This window comes from Kwoniella botswanensis, chromosome 1, assembly GCF_036426115.1.
Source record: "Kwoniella botswanensis chromosome 1, complete sequence".
NCBI lineage: Eukaryota > Fungi > Basidiomycota > Tremellomycetes > Tremellales > Cryptococcaceae > Kwoniella > Kwoniella botswanensis.
This window is the reverse complement of record NC_088599.1, coordinates 14,226,873-14,240,193: the sequence shown is the minus strand read 5'-3', so window position 1 is coordinate 14,240,193 and position 13,321 is coordinate 14,226,873. Positions and strand designations below refer to the sequence as shown.

Genomic DNA, 13,321 nt, shown 5'->3' with positions numbered 1-13,321 from the left:
TCAAGTTGTTGTTGAGCATTTGCGAATGAGAGGTGGCAAAGTGCTTACGTAACGGATACCCGATGCACGATCCGTCTATGACGAAACCATCCATACATTTCAGATGGATTTCATCGAATTCTTGACTTATTCATCTATCCTCTGCCCAGCTTGATAGAAACCATCTTGCAGCCGACAGAAGAGTTTCAGGATCATCATGCCTGTAGAAGAAGACGAGTCACTCGCCGACGCTACGTTCCTCGAGCTGTTGCACACAGCTGGACACCCTTCATCGAGCGATGCACTCTCAAGTGAAGAGCTCGCGTCAGCTCTAGGGATCGATGGACCACTGAGCAAGGAAAGAGCATTGGAACTGCTGGAGAAGGAGGTGCTAGCTTCTGTGGAGAGTTTACAAGGTGATGAGCTTTGGAGATGGCAGGTGTAAGTGAAACCTTCGTCCATCGATCAGCGATCCAGTCGTTGGACTAATGTTGATGGTCGTTCTAGTCAACCTCCAGTAGACCTGCCGATCCCACCTCTGACGCTGAGACCACTTTACCAAACACATACTGTCACACCTTCGTACAAGGGTATAGACGGTACTTTCACCCATTGGCGAGAAGGTCTAGCACCCAAACCACCTGCTCATCCCACATTATCCTCTTCGACAACCCGAGCACCAGGATCTCTACAGAATTTCGTTAGAGGAAAGGGAAGCTATGCACCCTTTTTACCTGGTGGATTAGAGGCCGCTGCCAAGCCTGAAGAAGAGGAGAATGAACAGGAGGAAGAGGAAGAAGACGAAGGGTGGAAGACTAGAGCTCCGGGGATGAGAAGGGGAATCAAGCTTGAGGGGGGTGAGTCACCATCTTCTGCTTCACGATGATATACATGAGCCTCTCACTAATTCCGATTTGATGGCTCGTCGCAGCCGACGAATTCCTGGCGGAAATGCTAGGCCAACAGTCTATAGCGCCTAAAGCTAAGCGAAGGAGGAAAGAGGGGGAGTTTGAACCTCAGTTAACAATCTCTAGATTAGGAGATGAAGATGCAGAGGAAGAAGTGGAGCAAATCAGTACAAACGGTCACGCAGGACCAAGTAGTAAGAATGTGGATGATCTATTGCCCATAGGCGTATGTCTTCTGTTGCCTACTAGTACGCTCCGATACGCTGATGTCGTCTTCCACTAGCGACTTCCCGCTCCTCCACCACCGAGAAGACAATTCAAGGCTGCTGTACATAAGGAATGGGCGCATGTAGTAGATGTCAATCAGCGGCTTGTCAATGTGAGTCTGATTTCACCTTCCGCTGAACGACCTTGGACTATCATATTGATGAGTTATACTTGCAGTTCAACGAGCTCGTCCCAGAAATGGCAAGAGACGTGAGCTGATCATCGCATGTACGTGTGCATCAGCTAATCACATAATGATTCACCTATTCTCAGTACCCCTTCGAACTTGATAACTTCCAGAAAGAAGCTGTATACAGATTGGAAATGGGAGATAGTGTCTTCGTTGCCGCACATACCTCAGCTGGTAAGACTGTTGTAGCGGAGTATGCTATCGCCTTGGCAGCGAAGCACATGACGAAGTGAGTACCTTTTCTGGGGATCAAGCGAGATTGCTTCTAACTCAACTATGTAGAGCTATCTATACATCCCCTATCAAAGCTTTATCGAATCAGAAATTCCGAGATTTCAAGACCACCTTCGACCCTTCGACTGTCGGTATTTTGACTGGAGATGTGCAGATCAACGCGGAGGGTAGTTGCTTGATTGTGAGTGACTTTCCCGCGAACAATGTGTTTATTGTGAACTTGATGCTAATACATACAACATCATCGAGTTTAGATGACCACCGAAATTCTACGAAGTATGCTTTACAAAGGGGCGGATCTGATCAGAGATGTGGAGTTTGTCATTTTTGATGAAGTGCATTACGTGAACGATGCTGAGGTGAGCAGATGACCTACAGTCTCATGAACGACGCTGAATGTGCTTAAATAGCGAGGAGTTGTATGGGAGGAAGTGATCATCATGTTACCAGAACATGTCAATATAATATTGCTTTCTGCTACGGTTCCGAATACCAAAGAGTTCGCGGATTGGGTAGGGTGAGCAATGCTTTTCTAAGCACGTTATATATACATTGTGCTGATTCGACGACGTATAGCCGAACCAAGAAGAAAGATATCTATGTCATCTCGACACCTATGCGACCTGTTCCATTGGAACATTTCCTCTGGGCCGGTAAAGACATACATAAGATCGTAGATTCTAAATCGCATTTCCTCGGTGATGGATACAAGAGTGCTCAGGAAGCTTCAAGGAGGAAACAAGATAAGGAACGAGAAGCCAACGGATTACCACCTGTACAACGAACGGGTGGTAGAGGAGGAGCACCGACCAGAGCCAAAGATCTACCTACGGGCAAGAATGCGCCTTTCACGAAGATCGGGGCGGGACGTACGCATACTAATCGAGCGGGTGGGAATGGTGCGCCTGCACCTGCTGTTGCCTCTCGAGGAGGAAGAGGAGGTGGGAGAGGTGGCTTTGGTGGAAGAGCAAGTCACCAATTGGACCAAAATGTCTGGACACACCTTATCAATTACCTCAAGAAGAACTCATTATTGCCTGTCGTCAATTTCGTGTTTAGTAAGAAGCGATGTGAAGAGTATGCTCAAACGCTTGGGGCGATGGATCTCAACAGCGCAAAAGAGAGGAGTGAAGTCCATTTGACGTGGGAAAGGGCTTTGACTAGGTTGAAGGGTCAGTGAATGGGTTTGCTGTATAAGATCACCTTAGCTGATGTTTCCTCCGATGAATAGGGTCCGATAAGACTTTACCTCAAATCTTGAGGATGAGGGATTTGCTTAGTAGAGGTATAGGTGTACATCATGGTGGATTGTTACCTCTGGTGAAAGGTAAGCTGTCAAGCGCATCTCCATTGAAAGACTTAGCTTACTTTGACCTGCAGAGGTGGTTGAGTTACTGTTTTCACGAGGGCTCGTCAAAGTATTATTCGCAACCGAAACATTCGCTATGGTGAGTGATCTACGATTTTACATTGCCAAGTCCGATCACCAATTTGCTGATATTTGGAATAACCAAATAGGGAGTCAACATGCCAGCTAAATGTGTAGTCTTCTCTGGTATCCGAAAACATGACGGAACATCTTTCCGAAACCTCTTACCAGGTGAATATACTCAAATGGCTGGAAGAGCCGGACGAAGAGGACTGGACACAACCGGAACTGTCATCTTATTAAGTGGAGAAGAATTACCCTCAGTCACAGAATTGAACGAGATGATGTTGGGTACTCCGAATAGATTATCATCACAATTCAGATTAACATATAATATGATATTGAACTTATTGAGAGTGGAAGCGCTTAAGGTGGAGGAGATGATCAAAAGGAGTTTCTCGGAGAATGCCACGCAAAAAATGGCTCCAGAACAACAAAGACAGATTGCTCATGTGAGCTGTCGTTTCCCGTTTCTGGATAGAGTGAACGAAGGTCAATAAGCTAATGACTCTTCGTGGGAGTTAGGCGGAAAAGCAATTATCCAGATTACCTAATGTCGAGTGCGATGTCTGTAAAACGGATATTGATGCGTTCTACGAGCTCTCTTCAGAAGTGGTCAGACTCAATCAATCAATCTTTAAGCAGGCTTCGTACGCTCAGAATGCAACTAAGATATTCGTCCCTGGAAGAGTCGTGATCTTGCGTAATGGTGTAAGCTGTGTTGTGATCTGAAGTGTCGAAAACAGCTGATCATTCTGGTTAGCATCTGCCTGGGAATCTCGCGATCTTACTTCGAAGTGCGACTAGCCTCACAACTGATGGAGTTAAATCCGATGCGAAAGCTTGGAGGATGTTGGTCCTTGTTACTCCAGGCCAGAGATCAAGGAAGGAAGGTGAGTAGCATTTGCTCTACTGACAATTACTCTGCATGGGACAAGCGCTGATGGGTGAAAATGCGAGTTGCAGATGTCAAGGAATCCGAAGTGCCTCCTCGTTGGCCGCCTGTCTTACCTAAAGGTTCTTTCCCTAATCCTCAATGGGAGATCGGTGTCTACGATACTACCAGTTTGTCCTTTGTTGTGAACCGTATACTCAAAGTCAGTAAAGATGTCATAAACCTAGCATACGAGATCTTACCCTCTACTACGTGTGACTGACGTCGTATGATATATCAGGTCGACCATTCCGGTATCGTCGATAAGAGCAGTAAAGATTCACGAGACAAAGCGTTACACGACTTGACGATTTTACATGAAGAACTATCGTCTGTTCCTGAATTACCAGAAGTCGATTGGTCAAGAATCAGAGCTGTCGAATTTGTCGACGCGATCAGACAAAGGGCAATTCTACATGATAGGTTGAACAAGCTGGGCTGTCAATTATGTAGTGATTTCCAAGAACACGTAAGTAATTGTTACTTAAAACTTCCCGAAGACGGAGAATATTGACATGCTTCTTGTATAGTACTCGATCCTACATGAGCGCAAAGTAGTCGAGTCTGGACTAGTCGCCCTTAAGTTATCTCTGTCCGATCAGAACCTAGAACTATTACCAGACTATAATTCCCGAGTGGAAGTTCTCAAGAAATTGCAATTCATCGATGAGAACTCTACGGTACTCCTGAAAGGTAGAGTAGCATGTGAGATCAATTCTGCACCAGAATTGATTCTGACGGAATTGATATTGGAGAACATCCTGAGCGAATATGAACCTGAGGAAGTCGTTGCGTTACTCTCTATCTTTGTTTTCGTTGAGAAATCAGACTCTCAACCTGTTATTCCACCGAAGATCCAACAGGGGTTAGAAGTGATTTACAAGATTGCGGATCAAGTTGAGAGAGAACAGGATAAATGTAGTGTGCAGTATGATCAGTTTGATGAGAAGTATAAGGTAGGGTTGGTTGAGGTTGTTTATGAGTGGGCGAAAGGAATGGTAAGTGGTGTTATATCTTCGTTTCCAACCTTCGACCATGATTTTTGGATTCACTCGGCTTCAATTTCCTTCGTTCATGCGTCGCTGGCACTTAAAGCTGTTGATAATTTAAGCTAATTTCCAATTTTCTCAGCCATTCAACCAAATTACCGAACTCACCGATATACCCGAAGGAACCATTGTGCGAGTCATCACGCGTCTAGACGAGACGTGTAGAGAGGTCAGAGACGCAGCGAGAGTGATCGGTGATGCGGAACTGTTCCAGAAGATGGAAGCTGCTCAGGCGTTGATCAAGAGGGATAGTGAGTGTTACCATTGCTGAGGAAGATTAAAGGTAGAGTACCAATCAGCGAATGCTAATTTCCCCATTTTGCCTTGTTTAGTCGTCTTCGCTGCTAGTTTGGTAAGTTTTCCGTTTCACTGAGATAAGTGATTTTGCTTGTGATAAAGCTGATTTATATTCTGGTCTGATTTTCCTCATTAGTATCTATAAAACGGGTCCTTTAGAATTGCATCTCACGGGACCTCAATTCATCTTGCATATACAATAACATAGTAAAACAACATGAATACATTCATTCGCATGCATATCTTTATCATGTAGTCCAAAATGCACAGTAGAACCCAAAACATTTTTATGAAAGTCTTTCAGATAGGAAACATTGAGAATCACCCAGTCGATCTCGAGCTTTGCCCTTGTCAACCACGCACATTACCCATCTCCTACCTACACAGACCTAACCTTCCCTTTGTTGATCACTTGGACAAGCCCAACTCCAATTCTTAACACCTTCATCTTCAAACATCTTCTCCAACTCTCTTTCAAATTCAACTTTCTCGTTATCTTGCTTTTCATACTTCTCTTGCTGTTTCTCCCGCTCTTCAAAGACGAAAGATGGATTTACTTCCTTCCATTTCCTCAATGTTGAATGTAGTTGTTCCAACTCTGTACATCCAACTACGATCGGTACTTTTTTGCCTTCGGTCTGTTTCAATGGTCGATATCCAAATCGTAATGATACCTCTTCAATGCTCGTTCCGTCCGCTTCACATCTTTCTGATACTTTTCTAGTCGTTTCGTATAATTTGGTATGAGATCTTGCAGGATGCCAACTAGGTCCACCAGAAGAAGTTAATAATCCCATTGATAATGGTGCGGCAGACACCACTTGAGAGACTTTAGCTTTTTCGGTAAATGCTTGTAAGTATCCTGAGGATAGGGAGGAGTTTTGAATAGTCTGATGAGAATATGTTTGTAAGACGTCTAAACCCTTTCCACTAGTTTGATACACCAGTAGAGCGATTCGTAGGAGAATTGGTAAGGGGTAACCTGCAATTCCGACTTGAAGTATCTTCCCTTCTGCTTGCAGGGATCGAAGAGTCTCGATGGCGGTGAGAAGAATTTGTTCTTCTTTGCTTGGAGTTGAGGGAGAGTTGAGGATTTCGGAGAGGGAATCAAGAGGGTTACCAGAGTATGAAGGTGGAGGAAGGATATATTCGATATCGTGTAAGTCTATATATATACAGCTTTTAGAACGTATTTACAATATATACAGCTTGAACGAGTAGGGTAATCAGTATAGAGATGGTAATTGACGGTGACTCTCACAAACAACATCAAGATAATCAGTATTCATCCTCTTCAAACTCCTTTCCACAGATTTTTTTATTGTCTCAGGATCGAAATGGTGATCGCTGGAATTAGGTCCGTATTTACCGACTTTTGTGATTAGATGATAGGATCCTCTGGGGTAATCGAGTGATTTGAATATCTGTCCGAGGACAATTTCGGAAGGATGATACCATGGTGCTATTTCATTGAACAGGTGAGAAGAATAAGCTTGATACATCTAAGGATCATCATACCTCCTATCCCAAAGATAGTAGATAGTCTGTATTCAGTAAGAGATCTCGCTTACAAGTATCGAAAGCATTAATCCCACATCTCATGGCCAACCTTACTATCCTCAAAGGTAAACTCGACTTTACATTATCGTCATCGGCGTAAATCCCATATCCGAATGTCGAACAACCCAGAACCAGAGGAGGGAAGATCACTCTTCTGTCATTGGGTGACTTCAAAGCCTATGTCGGGGCACTGGCGTCATCAGCACTTGCATATGGATGGTCTGTCACTGGTGTGGGATGCTTCACCTTGGGCAAGAGCTCGGCATTCCCCGAAGGATGGTCGATATCTTCATCAGGGATGGTCGAGAGGTCGAATGCGGGGATGGATGGTTCAGGTTGATCTGGATGGTATGGTGAGAGGTATGACATGCTGGGAAACCTGGAAGTCCGGCGTATGAGATCAAGCTGTGATTTCTTGACAGTTTATTGTCGATGCTTTATACCATCTTTTCATCTCGAGATCCAACAAGAGTCAGTCACCCAAGACGCACGGACCGCAATTACCGAGATCCACTCCACTCCATGTGGCTGTCACGTTTTCCGGGGGTAAACTCGAATGGAATGTCAGTCACGTCCAGAGACAAACAAACACCGAGAACATCAAAAACAACAGCAACGACAACAAGGACATGTTCCTGTCCCACTGTGAACAGCTTTGTCACCAAATCGTATAGCTCATACACAGTCAGAAGTCGAACACTCATCACACAATGCCACCCACTCGGACTACCACCAACAAGACACCCCGTAAACCCGCCGTGCAACCTATAGCTTCCTCAAGTAAACACACCCTCGACGCTATACCTCCCGCTGACGTACCGGAGAGTATCACACCTGGCTACGTGTACAAGGCCATCACAGAAAGAAAGAGATTGAATGAAGAAGAACGAGCCAGGCTGATTCATGAGGTGTGTGGTAGATACACCAGCTGAGATAAGGACTGTTGGAAGTTCAAAGCTGATTGTTGTGTTGGTTACTCGGCAGCTTGTGGGCTTTCAACCTCGGAAATTATGCGATGATATATCTGAAGTAGCCCGTCAACAAGTGTATGTGACCATTAGTGCGATTGAATCATGGGCGAGGGAGAAGTCGAACCATAATCCCAAATATGAGACTGAATTGATTACGGTGAGTCTTTATTTCCACATCACCAATATAATCTCAATCTTGATATGACAAGGAAATAAAATAGTACTGATACATTGATTCTCGTCTTACAGGGCTTGGTAGCACTTGAGACTCTCCTAGAATCACACGTAGATAAAGCGTTCGACAAGTTTACCGCATGGGTGTTAAGGAATGCATTCGAATTTTCACCGGAATTGGAGGTCGTCCTGGTGAGTTTGTACCGATAGATAGATTGGATAAATTGACAACTTGGATCTCATTGTTGTTGTTTTTTCTCGCTCATTCATGTAATTTGCATACGTATATAGCCATGGCAAAAAGGATTGGATTTCCAACGAGGTGAATATGTAGCGAACTTGCCTAAAGGTCAAGATACCCTTGACGAAAATTTGGATGAGATGAGATTGAAAGTCGAACAGGTAAGGCGATTATATCGCTTGTGGATTTTACAGATCGTCAATTATGATTACTGAGTCTGACTCGATGTTCTAGGCCCGACTATTAGCTCACAAGCTCGATTTGGCAGAAGAGAAATTAGATAGACGGATAAACGTAGCCAAACAACGTAAAGCAGAAGTAGGATTTATCAAACAAGTTATCGATTCTGCTGGATGTGAGTTTTGAGTCTTTTCACTGTCACACTAATCTAGGAATGATAAATGATATTTGGTTATCACCATTCTCACTTGAATTGTTCAAGCTGTGTTCGCTGATATTGATCTATCCAATGTATGTTCTAGTGAACCCACTTGATAAACCTGCTCAACAAATTCTCCCTACCCTCTTATCCCTACACGAATCACTCAAACCCCTCGAACCATCCACATCTACCATCGGTACGGGGATTTCTACGAGGAATACGCCGAACGACCATACCAAAGCGTGGGAATTGGGTAGATCAGCATATCTTAATTGGGCATTAGGTAAAGTCATTCCCAACACAGGTGGTACCGGTACGATACAGGGTGGGGAAGGTGGTGGTGGAGATAAGTTGATTGATGTTGAGAGTGAGATAAGGCAAGTCATTGGTGATGAGAATAATAAAGCGGATATAGAGAGAGTTCTGGGTAATTTATAATCTACTGTATTGGACTTAACTGAGTTGTATAAAGATCTGGAGGCGGTAGTAATCTCGCCTATAGATGGGAAAATGGTCATCTAGGATTTATTGAGTATACAGTATGTATGTATGTATGTCTAATGAATCTGCTTTGTTTATGAATAACTTGCGATCAAATCATATATAAACATATACATAGAAATATGACACGATTTACCCAAATACGTCGAATTCTCATTCTTTGATCATCTGATCGAGTCGGTCCATACAAAATCAAGTGACGTATAATAATAAAACGAAGTGTATACAACGGAGGAATGATGACAAATGAGGTGTTTACAAAAGATGATTGAATTCGAATGTGCGAGGGTGATATCAACATAAAATGAGAGACTCAAGTACAACGAATTGGATAGACACAAAAAGAATCTGAAGGGTTGAATATAGAAAAGGTAGAAGTAAATAGAAAGATGAGCGAGAAGCCAAAAAGAAAAGTCGAAGAGCACGTAAATACTTGATCTTCCTGCATCGTCTAGGGAGCGAACTGCATGAGTCCATAGACGGTACCGGCACCTCCCAAAGCGGCTCCAAGTGCCATATACCCAATAGCTGATCCAATCCGTCTGATCTTCTTGGTCGGCCTGGTAGCGTCCCTGACTTGCAATGGAACAAGCATGTCTGTCGATGTCGTTGTGCCACCTTCTGAGATATGATCGTGATCGACAATAGTGAAATCTTCTGGTAGAGGTCGTTTCTTCGTAGACTCGGGAGTGATGGGGCCTTCGGAAGATGCGTCGCTGAATGAGAAACAAGGTGTTCGAGGTCTTTCAACTGGTAATTGACCATCTGACACGGTGGGAGCTGCTGCTGGACAAGGCAGACTCATCAGTTACTTCATATGATATACGAGTAGAGTAAAGAGGACAAGTCACCTTCTTCGGAACCAGCAACCACTTCCACCGATGACGTTTCAATATCGACATCTACGTTCAAAGTTTAGATATTGGCAACACAATGAGAAGGATATCAATGAAGCTGCGACCTACCTTTACCAATGTTGCTCTCGATTTCCTCATCGACATCTCGAGCGCTTGTAGGCAAGGATGCCAGACGGTCTTGAGCTACACTGGATTGTTGATTGTGTTGAGACAGCATTTCCTCTTTGACCTCTTTGCTTAAACCAGTCCTATCAAGAGCGTGTTCGTGACTGCGTGGTTCATACACATCAACGCACGAACCTCGATCGATAATGAAGACCTTCAACTCACTGCTCGGCTTCTTGAGCTGGTTGATCATTCTCTAATGCGATCTCGAGCGGCTCCATCTTTCCAAGCTGGGATGTTTGAATATCGGAGTCCACATTGACACTGACCTCAATTTGAGGACGATGGGGTGTACCGATGTTGTTGACGATGGGAGACACTTCCCCTTTCTCATCCTCGTCCTCGACCTCATCCTCATCCTCATCATCATCATCATCGATCTCAGATCGCTCAAATTCTTCTTCCCTTTCACTACCTCCATCCTCATCATCATCATCCCCCTCTTCCTCATCTTCCCCGTCATCTTCCTCCTCTTCTTCATCGTAGAACTCATTCTCTTCATCGTACGATTGACCACCGTCAGAGTCATATACTGAGCTTCTGCCATCTTCACTATAGTCCATTCTCTCAGATTCGTCTTCATCGTAATTCGAATCATCATATCGCTCAGACGACCCATCATGGTGATAACCTTCCATTTGTATTCCTTCGTCTTCTGCTTCCTCTTCAGAGTAATTCTCATCGTTCTCGACCATAGATTGATCTTCGTTGAAGTCCTCTTCTTCGTGCTCTTCTTCTTGGTCCTCCTGTGAGTCACTGTAGCGATCCTCCTCATCCTCACCTTGCATTTGGTCTTGAGCCTTGGGAGCGGTGACCGCAACAAGAGTAGCATTCATAGGAGTCAAGGCGGGACTGACAGGTGAAGGTAAACTAGCTGCTTGAGATTGAGCAAAGTCTATGATATTCAATGTTCCGCCCATCAGAAGGTCTGGATCTGGGATATCCCCCTCTTCATCAGAGCTGTAGGAGTACCAAGCTCGATAATTGGGTGAAGACGGTGGAGAGTGTCTAGAGACATCGTCCTTATCGTAATCCTCGATAGAATCATCTCCTCCCAGAGGGGATGTGATGATGGGTACATTGATAGGCGAATTGAATCGATAGTCCGGGTTGATTGACTCGTTATTATCTACTGGTCTTGGCGCAGGCGACTTGGCAGGAGCCGAATGCAATGGTGGTTGAGGTTGTACAACATCTTCTCTAACACCCATGACCTCAGGTTCACCATTCTCACTTTCATTCTCTAGCTCACTATCGTCGTCATATCTTTGATCGTCTTCATATGGCATGCCTGATAAAGTGGAAATTTTCTCTGGGAAGATGTCCGCTTCTTCTCCTTGAGCCTCGGCAACATCTTCATGATCTTCGTAATCTGTCATCGAATCATCATCCGCCTCATGTTGATCAAAATCGGAAGATCCTCTAGGAAGGGAATCATGATCTTCTTCCTCGCTGATATACAGGATGGATGGCGGGATCTTGTACGTGTTGGATCGATGGATCACTTCAGGTGCAGTGTTCTCCTGATCAGAGTCGTTGGTATCGGATCTTACGGAGATGGGAGATTGTGATCGCAACGATTGTACCTCGATAGCTGATTCTGGAGATAGACCTGGGCCAGATCGTACTTGGGAAGATTTGATCTCGAAGGTGAACTCGACCGAATCGTCCGCATTGAAATCGATATTGTCATCGTCACCATCGGGAGATTGAATGAGTGGAGACTCTTGCGATGAGGATGGCAAGTAAGCTGGAAGGTCAATGCGATCTTGTGCCATAGCTGCGATGATAGCGGCGCTTGCTATTCTCGTCCCCGCGTGATTTGGTTTGAGATTCGCAATCAATTTCCTCAATTTCGGCTCATCGTTCACACCTGCGAATTTACTTTGTGCAAGTTCCGATTTGATCTTGCCAATAGATTTCCTTCCTCCATGGGCGGTGGACCCTTCGCCAAATTCGTGGTGTCTGAAGAAGACAGTGAGTCGAAGAGGATCATAGTTCGTTCCGTTCGAGGTTACTGTTTTACCAAGCAGGATCGTATCTCCATCAATGACTTGGACAGGAGAGTGAATGGTGAGTGGGACCGTTGATTGCGTTGCTGATGAGATAGAAGAACCATGCATTGAACCGAGGTCGGTGACGTATACATGTCCATTGGGCGTGAGGGTGAGCTGAGCGTGAGCTCGAGAGATAATGGGAGAATCGAATCGCTATGTCATGGTAGGTGATTCAGCATGAGGTGAAAGAGAAAGGTTGATAGCTGGTAGGCTGTTGGATGAGTTGACTTACGCCATCCTTTGGTGCAGCTGTACTGCTCTTCCTTCCCAATACAACGCCGCCATTGATGAGCGCTTTCGAATCCTTCTTCCCCTCGAATGACGTAAGCAGCTGAGTAAGGGTGAGATAGGTGATCTGAGATGAACGCAAGTCGGTCAGGGAGATGAACCAGTCTATGATGGAACTCAGTCTATCAGCTTTCCTTCACTGAAAGAGTAACACAAGAATGCGATAAAGGAAGGAAGAGCGTCATGTGATGGGATGTTGTAGTTCATCCATAACAGTCCAGCGGATAGAGTATGGAGATTGAAGGCGGAGATGGACTATCTCCAGGATTGGATAAGGTATGTGAGAGCTCACCAGAGGGTGGTTCGACCTTGTTGGTCGAGTCTTCCATCCTCACCTGCGACATTGTTACGGTTGATTGGGTGGCAACGGATTATCGTCTAGCGGTATAACTCAGCTCGCTTGAACGAGCGTGAGTGTAGATAGATGATCGGGTGATTGGGATTGGGATCTACTTGATTTCCAACTAGATAGCATATACGATTGAGGGATGTAAGTTGATGGATGTGATGATGAGGAAGAGAGATAAAGGAATGAATGAGTGAGTACGAGTATGTATGATGGGAATGTGTGTGACTGTACGCAGAGTAAGGTTGAGTGGACTGAAACCGGCCTATCCCACCACCTTAACCGGTCCACCCGCTTATCTTATACTGATATCACACACACCTTATCACGCTTATCAGTGCAGTTCTTCGTATTCAGAGTGGCACATCAGAGAACCGCATAGAGGGGTGTTCATCTATGGTAAAGCTCTTCTGTTTGCCGTTCTCTTGTTTCATGCCATACTCAAACTTGTACGTGATACAGGTTTTTTTTTTTTTTTTTTTTTTTTTCCAG

General features: G+C 44.7%; 4 protein-coding genes across 4 annotated transcripts; 2 read left to right on the top strand and 2 right to left on the bottom strand.

Annotated features, from left to right (window-relative positions):
- Positions 1-196: 196 nt before the first annotated feature.
- Positions 197-5,363, top strand: L199_005376 (uncharacterized protein; the record flags this gene model as incomplete). Its single annotated transcript, XM_064891087.1, has 20 exons — positions 197-420; positions 487-836; positions 911-1,113; positions 1,171-1,266; positions 1,332-1,364; positions 1,428-1,573; positions 1,627-1,759; positions 1,833-1,937; positions 1,989-2,095; positions 2,155-2,750; positions 2,810-2,905; positions 2,959-3,026; positions 3,097-3,459; positions 3,533-3,718; positions 3,771-3,900; positions 3,974-4,104; positions 4,183-4,410; positions 4,472-4,939; positions 5,073-5,241; positions 5,323-5,363. The coding sequence occupies 20 exons, from the start codon at positions 197-199 to the stop codon at positions 5,361-5,363; spliced, it is 3,873 nt and encodes a 1,290-aa protein (XP_064747159.1).
- A 313-nt stretch (positions 5,364-5,676) lies between these two features.
- L199_005375 (uncharacterized protein) lies at positions 5,677-7,216 on the bottom strand (the record flags this gene model as incomplete). Its single annotated transcript, XM_064891086.1, has 4 exons — positions 5,677-6,452; positions 6,549-6,749; positions 6,859-7,024; positions 7,094-7,216. 4 exons carry the CDS (start codon positions 7,214-7,216, stop codon positions 5,677-5,679), a joined length of 1,266 nt encoding a protein of 421 aa, XP_064747158.1.
- A 341-nt stretch (positions 7,217-7,557) lies between these two features.
- Positions 7,558-9,053, top strand: L199_005374 (uncharacterized protein; the record flags this gene model as incomplete). The annotated part of the gene is made up of 6 exons (XM_064891085.1): positions 7,558-7,755; positions 7,832-7,975; positions 8,068-8,184; positions 8,284-8,394; positions 8,468-8,588; positions 8,716-9,053. The coding sequence occupies 6 exons, from the start codon at positions 7,558-7,560 to the stop codon at positions 9,051-9,053; spliced, it is 1,029 nt and encodes a 342-aa protein (XP_064747157.1).
- A 514-nt stretch (positions 9,054-9,567) lies between these two features.
- Positions 9,568-12,827, bottom strand: L199_005373 (uncharacterized protein; the record flags this gene model as incomplete). Its single annotated transcript, XM_064891084.1, has 6 exons — positions 9,568-9,902; positions 9,968-10,018; positions 10,082-10,242; positions 10,304-12,348; positions 12,428-12,588; positions 12,776-12,827. 6 exons carry the CDS (start codon positions 12,825-12,827, stop codon positions 9,568-9,570), a joined length of 2,805 nt encoding a protein of 934 aa, XP_064747156.1.
- Positions 12,828-13,321: the final 494 nt, after the last annotated feature.